Below are 14,812 nucleotides of genomic sequence, written 5' to 3'. Positions count from 1 at the left end.
CGAGGACAGCACAGCTTGCGAGGACAACACAGCATGCAAGGACAGCACAGCTTGCGATGACAGCAAAGCTTGCGAGGACAGCACGGCTTGCGAGGACAGCACGACTTGCGAGGACAGCTTGGCTTGCGCGGACAGCATGGCTTGCGAGGACAGCCGGCTTGCGAGGACAGCACGGCTTGCGAGGACAGCATGGCTTGCGAGGACAGCACGGCTTGTGAGGACAGCACGGCTTGCGAGGAGAGCACGGCTTGCGAGGACACCACAGATTGCGAGGATAGCACGGCTTGCGAGGACAGCACAGCTTGCGAGGACAGCACGGCTTGCGAGGACAGCAAGGCTTGCGAGGAGAGCACAGCTTGCGCGGACAGCACAGCTTTCGAGGACGGCAGAGCTTGCGAGGACAGCTCAACTTGAGAGGACAGCTCAACTTGAGAGGACAGTTTAACTTGACAGCTCAACATGAGAGGACTGCTCAACTTGAGAGGACAGATCAACTTGAAAGGACAACTCAACTTGAGAGGACAGCGCAACTTGGGAGGGCAGCTGAACTTAAGAGGGCAGCTCAACTTGAGACGACAGCAGAGCTAGCGACGACAGCACAGCTTGCGAGGACAACACAGCATGCAAGGAGAGCACAGCAAAGCTTACAAGGACAGCATGGCTTGCGAGGACAGCACGGCTTGCAAGGACAGCACGCCTTGCGAGGACAGAATGGCTTGCAAGGACAGCACGGCTAGTGAGGAGAGAACGGCTTGCGAGGACAGCACAGGTTGCAAGGACAGCACAGATTGCGAGGACAGCAAAGCTTCCGAGAACAGCACAGCTTGCGAGGACAGCACAGTTTGCGAGAACAGCACAGCTTGCCAGGACAGGACAGCTTGCAAGGACAGCACAGCTTGCGAGCACAGCACAACTTGCGAGGAAAGCACAGCTTGTGAGGACAGCACAGCTTTCAAGGACAGCACAGCTTGCGAGGACAGCACAGCTTGCGAGGACAGCACAGCTTGCGAAGACTGCACAGCTTGCGAGGACAGCACAGCTTGCAAGGACAGCAAAGCTTGCAAGGAAAGTACGGCTTGCGAAGACAGCATGGCTTGCGAGGACAGCATTGCTTGTGAGGACGGCACGGCTTGCGAGGAGAGAACGGCTTGGGAGGACAGCACAGGTTGCGAGGACAGCACAGGTTGCGAGGACAGCACAGCTTCCAAGGACAGCACAGCTTGCGAGGACTGCAAAGCTTGCGAGGACAGCACAGTTTGCGAGGACAGCACAGCTTGCGAGGACAGCACAGCTTGCGAGGAAGGCACAGCTTGCGAGGACAGCACAGCTTGCGAGGACAGCACAGCTTGCGAGGAAAGCACTGGTTGCGAGGACTGCTCAGCTTGAGAGGACAGTTCAACTTGAGAAGACAGCTCAACTTGAGAGGACAGCTCAACTTGAGAGGACAGCTCAACTTGAGAGGACAGCTCAAGTTGTGAGGACAGCTCAACTTGAGAGGACAGCTCAACTTGAGAGGACAGCTCAACTTGAGAGGACAGCTCAACTTGAGAGGACAGCTCAACTTGAGAGGACAGCTCAGCTTGAGAGGACAGCTCAACTTGAGCAGACAGCTCAACTTGAGTGGACAGCTCAACTTGCGAAGACAGATCAACTTGAGGGGACAGCACTACTTAAGAGGAAAGCACTACTTGAGAGGAAAGCACAACTTGCGAGGACAGCAAAGCTGGCGAGGACAGCACAGCTTGCAAGGACAGCACGGCTTGCGAGGACAGCACGGCTTGCGAGGATAGCACGGCTTGCGAGCACAGCACGGCTTGTAAGGACAGCACAGCTTGCGAGGACCACACGGCTTGCGAGGACAGCACGGCTTGAGAGGACAGCACAGCTTGCGAAGACAGCACAGCTTGCGAGGACAGCTCAATTTTAGAGGACAGCTCAACTTGAGAGGACAGCTCAACTTGAGAGGAAAGCTCAACTTGACAGCTCAACTTGAGAGGACAGCTCAACTTCAGAGGACAGCTCAACTTGAGGCGACAGCTCAACTTGAGATGGCAGCTGAACTTGAGAGGGCAGCTCAACTTGAGACGACAGCACAGCTTGCGAGGACAGCACAGCTTGCGAGGACAGCACAGCTTGCGACGACAGCACAGCTTGCGAGGACAGCACAGCTTGCGAGGACAGCACAGCTTGCGAGGGCAACAGAGCTTGCGAGGAAAGCAGAGGTTGCGAGGACAGCTCAGCTTGAGATAACAGCTAAACTTGAGAGGACCGTTCAACTTGAGCGGACTGTACGACTTGAGAAGATAGCACAACTTGCGAGGACAGCAAAGCTTGCGAGAACAGCAAAGCTTGCGAGGACAGCAAAGCGTGAGAGGACAGCACGGCTTCTGAGGACAGCATGGCTAGCGAGGACCTCACGGCTTGCGAGGACAGCAGAGGTTGGGAGGACAGCTTAGCTTGCGATGACAGCACAGCTTGCGAGGACAGCTCAACCTGAGAGGACTGCTCAACTTGAGAGGACAGCTCAACTTGAGAGGACAGCACAACTTGTGAGGACAGCACATCTAGAGAGGACTGTTCATCGAGAGAGGACAGCTCAACTTGAGAGGACAGCTCAACTTGAGAGGACAGCTCAACTTGAGAGGACAGCTCATCTTGATACGACAGCTCAACTTGAGAGGACAGCTCAACTTGAGAGGACAGCTCAACTTGAGAGGACAGCACAACTTGAGAGGACAGCACAGCTTCCGAGGACAGGAAAGCTTGCCAGGAAAGCAAAGCTTGCGAGGACAGCACGGATTGCGATGACAGCACGGCTTGCGAAGACAGCACGGCTTCCGATGACAGCATAGCTTGCGAGAACAGCACGGCTTGCGAGAACAGCACAGATTGTGAGGACGGGTCAGCTTGCGAGGAAAGCACAGCTTGCGAGGACAGCACAGCTTGCGAGGAAAGCACAGCTTGCGAAGGGCAGCACAGTTTTCGAGGACAGCACAGCTTGCGAGGACAGCACAGCTTGCAAGGACAGCACAGCTTGCGAGGACAGTTCAACTTGAGAGGACAGCTCAACATGAGAGGACAGCTCAGCTTGAGAGGACAGCTCAACTTGAGCAGACAGCTCAACTTGAGTGGACAGCTCAACTTGAGAAGACAGCTCAACTTGAGGGGACTGCACTACTTAAGAGGAAAGCACTACTTGAGAGGAAAGCACAACTTGCGAGGACAGCAAAGCTGACGAGGACAGCACAGCTTGCAAGGACAGCACGACATGCGAGGACAGCACGGCTTGCAAGGACAGCACAGCTTGTGAGGACAGCACAGCTTGCGAGGACAGCACAGCTTGCAAGGACAGCACAGCTTGCGAGGACAGCACAGCTTGCGAGGACAGCACAGCTTGCGAGGAATGCACAGGTTGCGAGGACAGCTCAGCTTGAGAGGACAGCTCAACTTGAGAGGACAGCTCAACTTGAGCGGACTGCTCAACTTGAGAGGAAAGCTCAACTTGAGAGGACAGCTCAACTTCAGAGGACAGCCCAACTTGAGAGGACAGCTCAACTTGAGAGGACAGCTCAACTTGAGAGGGCAGCTGAACTTGAGAGGGCAGCTCAACTTGAGGCGACAGCACAGCTTGCGAGGACAGCACAGCTTGCGAGGACAGCACATTTTGCAAGGACAGCACAGTTTGCGAGGACAGCACAGCTTGCGAGGACAGCACAGCTTGCGAGGAGAGAACGGCTTGCGAGGACAGCACAGGTTGCGAGGACAGCACAGGTTGCAAGGACAGCACAGCTTCCAAGGACAGCAAAGCTTGCGAGGACAGCACAGCTTGTGAGGACAGCACAGCTTGCGAGGACAGCGCAGCTTGCGAGGACAGCACAGCTTGCGAGGACAGCACAGCTTGCGAGGACAGCACAGCTTGCGAGGACAGCACAGCTTGCGAGGACAGCTCAGATTGAGAGGACAGCTCAACTTGAGAGGACAGCTCAACTTGAGCAGACTGCTCAACCTGAGAGGAAAGCTCAACTTGAGAGGACAGCTCAACTTGAGAGAACAGCTCAACTTGAGAGGACAGCTCAACTTGAGAGGACTGCACAACTTGAGAAGACAGCACAATTTGCGAAGACAGCTAAACTTGCTATGTCAGCAATGTTTGCGAGGACAGCACAGCTTGCGAGGACAGCACGGCATCTGAGGACAGCATGGCTAGCGAGGACAGCACGTCTTGCGAGGGCAGCAGAGGTTGGGAGGACAGCTCAGCTTGCGTGGACAGCACAGCTTGCGAGGACAGCACAGCTTGCGAGGACAGCACTGCTTGCGAGGACAGCACAGCTTGCAGGGACAGCACAGCTTGCGAGGACAGCACAGCTTGCGAGGACATTACAGCTTGTGAGGACAGCTCAACTTGAGAGGACAGCTCAACTTCAGAGGACAACTCAACATGAGAGGACAGTTCAACTTGAGAGGACTGCCAACTTGAGAAGACAGCACAACTTGCGAGGACAGAAAAGCTTGCGAGAACAGCAAAGCTTGCGAGGACAGCAAAGCATGCGAGGACAGCATGGCTTCTGAGGACAGCACGGCTAGCGAGGACAGCACGGCTTGCGAGCACAGCAGAGGCTGGAAGGACAGTTTAGCTTGCAAGGACAGCACACCTTGCGAGAACAGCTTAACTTGAGAGAGCTGCTCAACTTGAGAGGACAGCTCAACTTGAGAAGACAGCTTTACTTGAGAGGACAGCTCAACCTGAGGACAGCTCAACTTGAGAGGACAGCTCAAATTGAGAGGACAGCTCATCTAGAGAGGACAGGTCATCTAGAGAGGACAGCTCAACTTGAGAAGAGAGCTCAACTTGAGAGGACAGCTCAACTTGAGAGGTCAGCTCAACTTGAGAGGACAGGTCAACTTGAGAGGACAGCTCAAGTAGCGAGGACAGCTCAACTTGAGAGGACAGCTCAACTTGAGAGGACAGCTCAACTTGAGAGGACAGCTCAACTTGCGAGGACAGCTCGAGAGGACAGCTCATCTTGAAAGGACAGATCTACTTGAGAGGACAGCTCTACTTGAGAGGACAGCTCAACTTGAGAGGACAGCACAACTTGAGAGGACAGCACAGCTTCCGAGGACAGCAAAGCTTGCGAGGAAAGCAAAGCTTGCGAGGACAGCATGGCTTGCGATGACAGCACGGCTTGCAAAGACAGCACGGCTTTCGATAACAGCACAGCTTGCGAGAACAGCATGGCTTGCGAGGACAGCACAGCTTGCGAGGATGGCTCAGCTTGCGAGGAAAGCACAGCTTGCGAGGACAGCACGGCTTGCGAGGACAGTTCAACTTGAGAGGACAGCTCAACTTGAGAGGACAGCTCAGCTTGAGAGGACAGCTCAACTTGAGCAGACAGCTCAACTTGAGTGGACAGCTCAACTTGAGAAGACAGCTCAACTTGAGGGGACAGCTCAACTTGAGAGGACAGCTCAACTTGAGAGGACAGCTCAACTTGAGAGGACAGCTCAACTTGAGAGGACAGCTCAACGTCACAGCTCAACTTGAGAGGACAGCTCAACTTGAGAGGACAGCTCAACTTGAGAGGACTGCTCAACTTGAGAGGACAGCTCAACTTGAGAGGGGAACTGAACTTGAGAGGGCAGCTCAACTCGAAACGACAGCACAGCTTGCGAGGACAGCACAGCTTGCGAGGACACCACAGCTTGCGAGGACAGCACAGCTTGCGAGGACAGCACAGCTTGCGAGGACAGCACAGCTTGCGAGGAGAGAACGGCTTGTGAGGACAGCACAGGTTGCGAGGACAGCACAGGTTGCGAGGACAGCACAGCTTCCAAGGACAGCACAGCTTGCGAGGACAGCATAGCTTTCGAGGACAGCACAGTTTGCGAGGACAGCACAGCTTGCGAGGACAGCACAGCTTGCGAGGACAGCACAGCTTGCGAGGACAGCACAGCTTGCGAGGACAGCACAGCTTGCAAAGACAGCACAGCTTGCGAGGAAAGCACAGGTTGCGAGGACCCCTCAGCTTGAGCGGACTGCTCAACTTGAGAGGAAAGCTCAACTTGAGAAGACAGCTGAACTTGAGAGAACAGCTCAACTTGAGCGGACAGCTCAACTTGAGAGGACTGCACAACTTGAGAAGACAGCACAATTTGCGAGGACAGCAAAGCTTGCTAGGACAGCAAAGTTTGCGAGGACAGCACAGCTTGCGAGGACAGCACGGCTTCTGAGGACAGCACGGCTAGCGAGGACAGCACGACTTGCGAGGACAGCAGAGGTTGGGAGGACAGCTCAGCTTGCGAGGACAGCACGGCTTGTGAGGACAGCACAGCTTGTGAGGACAGCACAGCTTGTGAGGACAGCACTGCTTGTGAGGACAGCACAGCTTGCAGGGACAGCACAGCTTGCGAGGACAGCACAGCTTGCGAGGACATTACAGCTTGTGAGGACAGCTCAACTTGAGAGGACAACTCAACATGAGAGGACAGCTCGACTTGAGAGGACTGCACAACTTGAGAAGACAGCACACCTTGAGAAGACAGCAAAGCTTGCGAGAACAGCAAAGCTTGCGAGGACAGCAAAGCTTACGAGGACAGCATGGCTTCTGACGACAGCACGGCTAGCGAGGACAGCACGGCTTGCGAGGACAACAGAGGTTGGGAGGACAGTTTAGCTTGCAAGGACAGCACAGCTTGCGAGGACAGTTTAACTTGAGAGGACTGCTCAAGTTGAGAGGACAGCTCAACTTGAGAAGACAGCTTTACTTGAGAGGACAGCTCAACCTGAGAGGACAGCTCGAGAGGACAGCTCAACTTGTGAGGACAGCTCATCTAGAGTGGACAGCTCTACTTGAGAAGAGAGCTCAACTTGAGAGGACAGCTCAACTTGAGAGGTCAGCTCAACTTGAGCGGTCAGCTCAACTTGAGAGTAAGTTCAACTTGAGAGGACAGCTCAACTTGAGAGGACAGCACAGCTTGTGAGGATAGCACAGCTTGCGAGGACAGCACAGTTTGCGAGTACAGCACAGCTTGCGAGGACAGCACAGCTTGCGAGGACAGCACAGCTTGCGAGGACAGCACAGCTTGCGAGGACAGCACAGCTTGCGAGGACGGCACAGCTTGCGAGGACAGCACAGCTTGCGAGGACAGCTCTACTTGAGAGGACAGCCCAACTTGAGAGGACAGCTCAACTTAAGAAGACAGCTTTACCTGAGAGGACAGCTCAACCTGAGAGGACAGCTCAATTTGAGAGGACAGCTCAACTTGAGAGGACAGCTCAATTTGAGAGGACAGCTCAACTTGAGAGGACAGCTCATCTAGAGAGGACAGCTCAACTTGAGAGGACAGCTCAACTTGAGAGGACAGCTCAACTTGAGAGGACAGCTCAACTTGCGAGGACAGCACAGCTTGTGAGGATAGCTCTACTTGAGAGGACAGCTCAACTTGAGAAGACAGCTCAACTTAAGAAGGCAGCTTTACTTGAGAGGACAGCTCAACCTGAGAGGACAGCTCAATTTGAGAGGACAGCTCAACTTGAGAGGACAGCTCATCTAGAGAGGACAGCTCAACTTAAGAAGTCATCTTTACTTGAGAGTACAGCTCAACTTGAGAGGACAGCACAGCTTGCGAGGACAGCACAGCTTGTGAGGACAGCTCTACTTGAGAGGACAGCTCAACTTGAGAGGACAGCTCAACTTGCGAGGACAGCTCTACTTGAGAGGACAGCTCAACTTGAGAGGACAGCTCAACTTAAGAAGACAGCTTTACTTGAGAGGACAGCTCAACCTGAGAGGACAGCTCAATGTGAGAGGACAGCTCAACTTGAGAGGACAGCACAACTTGAGAGGACAGCACAACTTGCGAGGACAGCACAACTTGCGAGGACAGCACAGCTTGCGAGGACAGCAAAGCTCGCAAGGACAGCACAGCTTGCGAGGACAGCATGGCTTGCGAGGACAGCACGGCTTGCGAGGACGGCACCGCTTGCGAGGTCTGCATGGCTTGCGAGGACAGCACGGCTTGCGAAGCAGCACAGGTTGTGAGGACAGCCCAGCTTGCGAGGACAGCACAGCTTGCGAGGACTTCACAGTTTGCGAGGACAGTACAGCTAGCGCGGACAGCACAGCTTGGAAGGACAGCAGAGCTTGCGAGGACAGCTCAACTTGAGAGGACTGCTCAACTGGAGAGGACAGCTCAACTTGAGAGGACAGCACAACTTGAAAGGACAGCACAACTTGAGAGGACAGCTCAACTTGAGAGGACAGCTCAACATGAGAGGACAGCTCAACTTGAGAGGACAGCTCAACTTGAGAGGACAGCTCAACTTGAGAGGACAGCACTACTTGAGAGGACAGCTCAACTTGCGAGGACAGCACAGCTTGCGAGGACAGCACAGCTTCCGAGGACAGCACAGGTTGCGAGGACAGCACAGCTTGCGAGGACAGCAAAGCTTGCGAGGACAGCACGGCTTCTGAGGACAGCACGGCTAGCGAGGACAGCACGGCTTGCGAGGACAACAGAGGTTGGGAGGACAGTTTAGCTTGCAAGGACAGCACAGCTTGCGAGGACAGCTTAACTTGAGAGGACTGCTCAAGTTGAGAGGACAGCTCAACTTGAGAAGACAGCTTTACTTGAGAGGACAGCTCAAACTGAGAGGACAGCTCGAGAGGACAGCTCAACTTGTGAGGACAGCTCATCTAGAGTGGACAGCTCAACTTGAGAAGAGAGCTCATTTTGAGAGGACAGCTCAACTTGAGAGGTCAGCTCAACTTGAGAGGACAGCTCAACTTGAGAGGACAGCTCAAGTAGAGAGGACAGCTCAAGTTGAGAGGATAGCTCAACTTGAGAGGACAGCTCAATTTGAGAGGACAGCTCAACTTGAGAGGACAGCTCATCTAGAGAGGACAGCTCAACTTGAGAGGACAGCTCAACTTGAGAGGACAGCTCAACTTGCGAGGACAGCACAGCTTGTGAGGACAGCTCTACTTGAGAGGACAGCTCAACTTGAGAAGACAGCTCAACTTAAGAAGGCAGCTTTACTTGAGAGGACAGCTCAACCTGAGAGGACAGCTCAATTTGAGAGGACAGCTCAACTTGAGAGGACAGCACATCTAGAGAGGACAGCTCAACTTAAGAAGACATCTTTACTTGAGAGGACAGCTCAACTTGAGAGGACAGCACAGCTTGCGAGGACAGCACAGCTTGTGAGGACAGCTCTACTTGAGAGGACAGCTCAACTTGAGAGGACAGCTCAACTTGCGAGGACAGCTCTACTTGAGAGGACAGCTCAACTTGAGAGGACAGCTCAACTTAAGAAGACAGCTTTACTTGAGAGGATAGCTCAACCTGAGAGGACAGCTCAATTTGAGAGGACAGCTCAACTTGAGAGGACAGCACAACTTGAGAGGACAGCACAACTTGCGAGGACAGCACAACTTGCGAGGACAGCACAGCTTGCGAGGACAGCAAAGCTCGCAAGGACAGCACAGCTTGCGAGGACAGCATGACAGCATGGCTTGCGAGGACATCACGGCTTGCGAGGACGGCACCGCTTGCGAGGTCTGCATGGCTTGCGAGGACAGCACGGCTTACGAAGCAGCACAGGTTGTGAGGACAACACAGCTTGCGAGGACAGCACAGCTTGCGAGGACAGTACAGCTTGCGCGGACAGCACAGCTTGGAAGGACAGCAGAGCTTGCGAGGACAGCTCAACTTGAGAGGACTGCTCAACTGGAGAGGACTGCTCAACTGGAGAGGACAGCTCAACTTGAGAGGACAGCTCAACTTGAGAGGACTGCTCAACTGGAGAGGACTGCTCAACTTGAGAGGACAGCTCAACTTGAGAGGACAGCTCAACTTGAGAGGACAGCACTACTTGAGAGGACAGCTCAACTTGCTAGGACAGCACAGCTTGCGAGGACAGCACAGGTTGCGAGGACAGCACAGGTTGCGAGGACAGCACAGCTTGCGAGGACAGCACAGCTTGCGAGGACATCACAGCTTGCGAGGACAGTACAGCTTGCGTGGACAGCACAGCTTGGAAGGACAGCAGAGCTTGCGAGGACAGCTCAACTTGAGAGGACTGCTCAACTGGAGAGGACAGCTCAACTTGAGAGGACAGCTCAACTTGAGAGGACAGCACAACTTGAGAGGACAGCACAACTTGAGAGGACAGCTCAACTTGAGAGGACAGCTCAACTTGAGAGGACAGCTCAACTTGAGAGGACTGCTCAACTGGAGAGGACAGCTCAACTTGAGAGGATAGCTCAACTAGAGAGGACAGCTCAAGAGGACAGCACACCTTGAGAGGACAGCACAACTTGCAAGGGTAGTAGACCATGTGTTTAACCTTGTAGTGCCATACCTATTGTACATTCAGTAACTGTTTCATTTGCAGCAACCTTTCTGCATACAGTAACACTTGCAAGTACAGATATACTGATATGAATAGGAAGGATTTCACGTTTAGCAGTTTTCGCTGATAGAACATGAATAGTGTGTGCTGCAACTCTTGCATGTACAGTATCTCAAATGTGCAGAGTAAGTTTTGCGTAAGCAGTCACTCCTCCATGCAAGCTATCTCTTGCAAGTTCAGTAACAGATGCTTTTGCAGCGGAGTTGTGTGTATTAACCACAGAACTTGAATAGACTGCTTTGCATGCTGTAATGCGGAAAAAAAGAGATGGGGAGGAGAAAAAGCAGTTTGTAGAAAGAAGGGAGGGAGGGAGGGAGGGAGGGAGTGTATGAGGAAAGTATGTTTGAGAGAGTTGAAGAGGATAGTAATATGGGTAAGGATGAGAGGAGGAGAAGGAAGCCATGGTGAGAAGAGGGAGGATGTATCGGGCAAAGAGGAAACGACGGAGAGAAATGAGGAAGGATCGAAAGAAACAGGTAATATAAGTGTAAAGTGAATGGAGGAGGATAGAGAAAAATATATATAAATATATAAATACATAGTGTGTAGATGGTATGTTTACTACATTTGAGAACACACGAAAACGCTGTACAGGCAGTGAACTGGAGACTCAAAAGGTGAAAACAAGCACTAAGTCTGAGGTGAGGCAAGAAGGAAGAACTTCCACAACAGTAGGCGCTACTGAATAATAAAGTGGGGAAACCAAAGTGTAGAATGGTAGTCGAGCCACATGGTGGCTGGAATAAAAGACACTCGTCGGTGTGGCGGCTAATATCAGTCATGCTGTCTGTCAAGACAACAACAGGAATGTACAGATCAAACAGGTGCATCGAAATTCCTGACAACTGGAGCATTACAATAATCAGTACCATAAGCTGTGCTGTGTGGCGCCAATTAACAAGTTGTCAGAAGAGAATCGAAGGCAAGATATCCTCCGTAATACAGTAGATGCGAAACAGACGTACCAGTACTGCTAGACATGCCTAATGCCGCATAAATCAACGCTGCAACTTGTGCCGCCCATTCACATAACATAGTGTTACAGATGAAGTGCCTGCCGAAAACGTGGAGGGATTTCTATAGACTGTAACAATAAAAAAAAAAAGGAAAGTGTGAAGAGCGTGGGACACAGGGCAGCCGACACATTGTACGCCAAGGACGGAATGCGCCGGAAAGCGCGGTCCAGTATTGCGATAGGGGAAGTGGGGGGGGGGGGGTTAAGGGGCACAAAATGCGGCCCGTCATTCGTAGGAATTCGCAGCTCGCAGCCGATATGCCGTGGTGCGATTCCAAGGATGAGCTAGCTTCCCGACTTAGCAGGCAAAACAGAAATTTACAGATCAAACACACACACAAAAATCGCAGTCAATTGGAGTGCATAAAAATAACTAAACAACAATCAGTGATGTGAGGCAGCAGTCAGAAAGTTTCCAGGAGAGAATTAAGAACAGGAAATCCGATAAGAGTGCGGCGTGTCAGGCGGGGGTGAAGCGCCCCTAATATAATTGGTGGCGACCAAGTGCACACTGCCGCCTGTGCCGCCCACCTGCTTGGGGGCTGGGGTGTCTGATGGCGGCTTGGCAGCATGCATTTTGTTCCCCCCCAGGCCGCCCGACTTTGCAAGCGACTTTGCAATGCGACTCCACTGCGCTCCGCTTGGTCCCAGTTCAGTTATAAGGCGGCCACTCCGACCAAGTGACAGCGAGAGGTCCGCGTACACTAAGCCGTGCGCGGAATATCTAATGCGTCAACGAATCAAACGACACGTCACCTACATTACATAAACTCGCGCTAAAGCTACTTTTTCGTCTGATGTACTTGCAAATTAAACACTTTCCGTTACTCTCCTTTCATTCCACTGTGGAAACTAGTATTTTTTTACGTCGCCAAACGGTCCTATATCAAAGCAAACTACACTTACTGGGCCAGGCGGCGCGGCGCGTCTCTTCTCATCGTCTCAAAATACGCTGCATAAACGTCCCTAACTCCTCGATGCCCTCACTTCAAATCTTAAAACTTTGACACCGCCAAGAGACCACCGACCTCAGTACGTCATACAAATTTCACCTCGATACGACCTTACTGTCCCAGGCAAAAACGCACTCAAAGACGCAAATACAAACCGAAAAACGGATTACACAAACTCGCGCTAAAGCTACTTTTTCGTCTGATGTACTTGCAAATTAAACACTTTCCGTTACTCTCCTTTCATTCCACTGTGGAAACTAGTATTTTTTTACGTCGCCAAACGGTCCTATATCAAAGCAAACTACACTTACTGGGCCAGGCGGCGCGGCGCGTCTCTTCTCATCGTCTCAAAATACGCTGCATAAACGTCCCTAACTCCTCGATGCCCTCACTTCAAATCTTAAAACTTTGACACCGCCAAGAGACCACCGACCTCAGTACGTCATACAAATTTCACCTCGATACGACCTTACTGTCCCAGGCAAAAACGCACTCAAAGACGCAAATACAAACCGAAAAACGGATTACACAAACTCGCGCTAAAGCTACTTTTTCGTCTGATGTACTTGCAAATTAAACACTTTCCGTTACTCTCCTTTCATTCCACTGTGGAAACTAGTATTTTTTTACGTCGCCAAACGGTCCTATATCAAAGCAAACTACACTTACTGGGCCAGGCGGCGCGGCGCGTCTCTTCTCATCGTCTCAAAATACGCTGCATAAACGTCCCTAACTCCTCGATGCCCTCACTTCAAATCTTAAAACTTTGACACCGCCAAGAGACCACCGACCTCAGTACGTCATACAAATTTCACCTCGATACGACCTTACTGTCCCAGGCAAAAACGCACTCAAAGACGCAAATACAAACCGAAAAACGGATTACACAAACTCGCGCTAAAGCTACTTTTTCGTCTGATGTACTTGCAAATTAAACACTTTCCGTTACTCTCCTTTCATTCCACTGTGGAAACTAGTATTTTTTTACGTCGCCAAACGGTCCTATATCAAAGCAAACTACACTTACTGGGCCAGGCGGCGCGGCGCGTCTCTTCTCATCGTCTCAAAATACGCTGCATAAACGTCCCTAACTCCTCGATGCCCTCACTTCAAATCTTAAAACTTTGACACCGCCAAGAGACCACCGACCTCAGTACGTCATACAAATTTCACCTCGATACGACCTTACTGTCCCAGGCAAAAACGCACTCAAAGACGCAAATACAAACCGAAAAACGGATTACACAAACTCGCGCTAAAGCTACTTTTTCGTCTGATGTACTTGCAAATTAAACACTTTCCGTTACTCTCCTTTCATTCCACTGTGGAAACTAGTATTTTTTTACGTCGCCAAACGGTCCTATATCAAAGCAAACTACACTTACTGGGCCAGGCGGCGCGGCGCGTCTCTTCTCATCGTCTCAAAATACGCTGCATAAACGTCCCTAACTCCTCGATGCCCTCACTTCAAATCTTAAAACTTTGACACCGCCAAGAGACCACCGACCTCAGTACGTCATACAAATTTCACCTCGATACGACCTTACTGTCCCAGGCAAAAACGCACTCAAAGACGCAAATACAAACCGAAAAACGGATTACACAAACTCGCGCTAAAGCTACTTTTTCGTCTGATGTACTTGCAAATTAAACACTTTCCGTTACTCTCCTTTCATTCCACTGTGGAAACTAGTATTTTTTTACGTCGCCAAACGGTCCTATATCAAAGCAAACTACACTTACTGGGCCAGGCGGCGCGGCGCGTCTCTTCTCATCGTCTCAAAATACGCTGCATAAACGTCCCTAACTCCTCGATGCCCTCACTTCAAATCTTAAAACTTTGACACCGCCAAGAGACCACCGACCTCAGTACGTCATACAAATTTCACCTCGATACGACCTTACTGTCCCAGGCAAAAACGCACTCAAAGACGCAAATACAAACCGAAAAACGGATTACACAAACTCGCGCTAAAGCTACTTTTTCGTCTGATGTACTTGCAAATTAAACACTTTCCGTTACTCTCCTTTCATTCCACTGTGGAAACTAGTATTTTTTTACGTCGCCAAACGGTCCTATATCAAAGCAAACTACACTTACTGGGCCAGGCGGCGCGGCGCGTCTCTTCTCATCGTCTCAAAATACGCTGCATAAACGTCCCTAACTCCTCGATGCCCTCACTTCAAATCTTAAAACTTTGACACCGCCAAGAGACCACCGACCTCAGTACGTCATACAAATTTCACCTCGATACGACCTTACTGTCCCAGGCAAAAACGCACTCAAAGACGCAAATACAAACCGAAAAACGGATTACACAAACTCGCGCTAAAGCTACTTTTTCGTCTGATGTACTTGCAAATTAAACACTTTCCGTTACTCTCCTTTCATTCCACTGTGGAAACTAGTATTTTTTTACGTCGCCAAAC

General features: G+C 51.5%; 1 protein-coding gene across 1 annotated transcript; it reads left to right on the top strand.

Moving 5' to 3' along the window:
- Positions 1-621: 621 nt before the first annotated feature.
- On the top strand, positions 622-1,386 carry LOC124580646 (prestalk protein-like). The gene has a single exon (XM_047131274.1). It carries the CDS (start codon positions 622-624, stop codon positions 1,384-1,386), a length of 765 nt encoding a protein of 254 aa, XP_046987230.1.
- The last annotated feature ends 13,426 nt before the right edge of the window (positions 1,387-14,812 follow it).

This window comes from Schistocerca americana, unplaced genomic scaffold, assembly GCF_021461395.2.
Source record: "Schistocerca americana isolate TAMUIC-IGC-003095 unplaced genomic scaffold, iqSchAmer2.1 HiC_scaffold_339, whole genome shotgun sequence".
Taxonomy (NCBI): domain Eukaryota; kingdom Metazoa; phylum Arthropoda; class Insecta; order Orthoptera; family Acrididae; genus Schistocerca; species Schistocerca americana.
This window is presented reverse-complemented; position numbering and strand designations above follow the sequence as displayed.

What these genes read in the sequence shown, in the direction of transcription:
- LOC124580646 (XM_047131274.1), top strand. Translation starts at nt 622, where the DNA reads ATGCAAGGAGAGCACAGCAAAGCTTACAAGGACAGCATGGCTTGCGAG.